General features: G+C 36.8%; 1 protein-coding gene across 1 annotated transcript in view; it reads left to right on the forward strand.

Annotated features, from left to right (window-relative positions):
- The first annotated feature begins 1,655 nt into the window (after positions 1-1,655).
- The window catches only part of LOC106868544 (interleukin 17-like protein), a 6,350-nt gene continuing 4,484 nt past the window's right edge, over positions 1,656-3,521 (forward strand). Inside the window, exon 1 of the mRNA XM_014913850.2 lies at positions 1,656-1,960. Within this exon, the coding sequence (XP_014769336.1) occupies positions 1,949-1,960 (12 nt within the window). The 5' untranslated portion in view covers positions 1,656-1,948. The remainder of the gene's footprint in view (positions 1,961-3,521) is intronic.

Here is a 3,521-nt window from a genome sequence, read left to right on the forward strand (position 1 = left end):
ACACACACACACACACACACACACACACACACACATATATATACGACGGGCTTCTTTCAGTTTCCGGCTCCCGAATCCACTCACAAGGATTTAGTCAGCCCGAGTCTATACTGGAAAACACTCGTCCGAGATGCCACGCAGTGGGACTGAATCCAGAACCATGTGGTTGGGAAGTAATATTTTTAATTCTATTTACTTGTTTCAGTCATCGGACTCTTGCCATGATATACAAGTACCAGTGTTCAAAGTATATTTAGCAGCAGTCGTTTCTCTTAGTAGAATTGCTTGTGTCAAAATTTGAAACCATTACAAAGCCAATAATCTCAGGAAGTGCGGCTTATTTGCATGATTGCATATTTCATGATTTAACTTTGCATTTTTACTAACAAATGATCGAAGCTAAACAAAGTTTCATATTGTGTATTTGAGAGGATTGATAAAGTTCATTAGTTAGTTATAATTAGTAGTTTTCATGCAATTTTTTGCAAGAAGCAAACCAGTTCTATGAATGCTACCAACATTTGAAATTGTTATTATCAATCCGATCAAGATGGTGAGCTGACAGAATCGTTAGCGCGTTGGACAAAATACACAGCGGCAGTTCCTCTGGCACTACCTTTCGAGGTTGATAAAATAAAGTATCAGTCAAATACTAGGGTAAATAAAATCTGACATTGTTTGACGCAGATCCATGATGAGTGTTGTATTCATCCCTTTGAGCCAGATACAAAGAAATAATGCTTACAATCGAAACATCCCACCTCTTCTACTCTAAGGAGGCCAAGGTCGTTTCATGTACAGAAAAGGTCATGGCCTCAGATTTTGGGGATGCAATAGGCATCGTGTTTATTCACTATCGACCTCACCGATTAAAAATTTTTAAGACTCCTGCCGAGGAAATGCAAATAATGCAATGAAATCATTATATTCATATTATTGATAAGTTTACCCTTTCAAGCGATGACCATCTAGAATCGTTAGCACGCCAGCCGAGGTATTTACCAGCATTTTGTCTCTCTTTACATTTTGAGTTCGATAATAAATTTCTGTCCCTACTATTTTAAGAGACTAACTTTATCACCCTTGCATAGATCAATACCAGTTACCCCTAGTAGGTTCACATGAATTTATGATCCTGTTTAAATGAGGTCTAATCTTTCATATTTTTATATTCTAGATGATAAATCGCCATGTTATATGAATTTAATATTTTCTGTACTTTAACTAACATAATCCACAGTATAAGCTTTCATTTAATTTTTACGATATTGTATATCTCTTAATATGTTTGGAAGTATTTCAATCGTTACACTGTAAATTAGAAACAATATATTTGAAACTTATTTATTGTTTTGATATATTGATTATAGCATAATGTAAAGTGGATTGTATTGTATAATATTTTCATTTCTAGTTACTTCACAACAATTATTCTTTGAAGGGAATGATTGTTGTATATGGACAAATAAACACTTGTTATTCAACTTGCGATTTACCTAGGAGATACCACAAAATAGAGAGCACGGACACCACAAATACAACGAAAATAGATATTTTATAAGGACGGGATTTTCTTTAAATTTCAGATATTTATGTATATAACTACCATAGCGACACTACTACTTCCACAGCGCCACACCCGTAGTCAAGGATCAATAGGTAAATCCAAATAGAGAGACATATAAAAACTACTTCAAACTTTATGCAGTAGGAGAAGTATGTAGAAAACAAACGACGGAATCACGACCTTACCGCTGACTGTCTGTCACTTCCGTCCGGTTCATTTATAGATTTTACTGCTGCTTTCTACATAGTGTATATAAGTAAGCATTAAACAAGTATTCTCCCTACAAATGTATATCAGCCTGAGAAGCGAAGACTTTCAGGTTTCCTATGTAAAATATCTATTACCGTCTATGTTTGCATTGCGGTGACAAACGGAAGTAAGATGCTGTATAAAGTAAGAACTTATATTTTCGATTTATTTCAGTATGCAGTTATATTTCCATCTATATTTATATATACGTATACATTTGAGAGCTCACATGCATACACACACACACACACACACACACACACACACACACATAGACACATACACAAACACACACATAGACACACACACACACACAACGCACACACGCGCACACACACACACATTGCTACTTCAGAGTATTCTACATTTTTAATATTTATATTAATTTATGTTTTTTTACAAATGATATATATATATATATATATATATAAGGATTTACTTTTCGTAATGAGATAAAAGACCAAGGCTGTGTATAATATAGAACATTTATAAATAGAATGTCTTACTGCTGTTTCCAGGATATTTTTTATATCCCTTCACCAGAGACGGTGTGAGAGGATCATTAAGCAATAGTTAGTTTAGTTAAGATATGAAATAGAGAATGAATGTAGGGATATTGTATTTATAAATGTTCTATGTTATACACAGCTTTGGTCTTTTATCTCATTACGAAAAGTAAATCCTTATATTCACACGCTGATATATGACCTACGTTGGACCCCTTATTCGCATAACTACTGAACCTGGAGCTTAACTGTGGTCTATCCATAGCACTTACTCAGCATTACCTGAAACATCTATCGCTCATAACCTATATATATATATATATATATATATATATATATCTTTTGTAGAAAAACATAAATCCGGAGAAGAAGCACACTCTATGATGTAGAGTAGTTAATATTATAATGGGGGTGGCCGGTTTATGGGGTTGCCTTGGGTTTCGCAGGGGCGAAAATATTACCGACACCACCACCACCAACCTCAGCAGCACCAACATCAGCAACAACACCACCAGGAGCAACAGCAACAGCAACACATACAACAGCAAAATGTGTAGCGTCAACAGCACGCGCCCATAGTAATGGGAATTATCTGAGGCAACGCATTTACAACCATTTGTCCGGAAAGGATACGTAACATCACTAGCCAGTCTTGTCTGGCAACTAAGTGACGATGAGATACAATACTCGATCTCATGGAATATCCTCGAAGACCCAGGCCCCTACATCAACAGGACGTAATCGTTGCAAGTCATGCAACGAGAATCCTAAAGGGATCGCCCGTACCAGGAAGTATCGTTGACTCCAGAACAGAGATTTTCGGACCATGTTTACAGTTTAGAAGATACCTGCTAGCGTTTTATAATCTGCAAGGTGACAGCACAACTGAAAGGTGATTGCCAAGGTCGAAAGGAGACAACCGTGATTTTTGCTGACCACAGGATGGAGGCGCGGCCGGAAGACGATAGCCAATAGCAAAGGGAGATAATTATCTATTGTTTACCTTTCTAGCCCGGCATTTTCCCCTCCATATTTTGAAGAGATCTTAGGCCAACAGGTTTGGGATCTGACAATACTCCGTAAGACCAAACTTCTTATGAAGCCAGGGTAAACACATAAACCGGCCTCCCCATTATAATACATACATACATATACATGCACACACACACACACACACACACACACACACACACACACAC

This window comes from Octopus bimaculoides, chromosome 1, assembly GCF_001194135.2.
Source record: "Octopus bimaculoides isolate UCB-OBI-ISO-001 chromosome 1, ASM119413v2, whole genome shotgun sequence".
In the NCBI taxonomy this organism is placed as follows: Eukaryota; Metazoa; Mollusca; class Cephalopoda; order Octopoda; family Octopodidae; genus Octopus; species Octopus bimaculoides.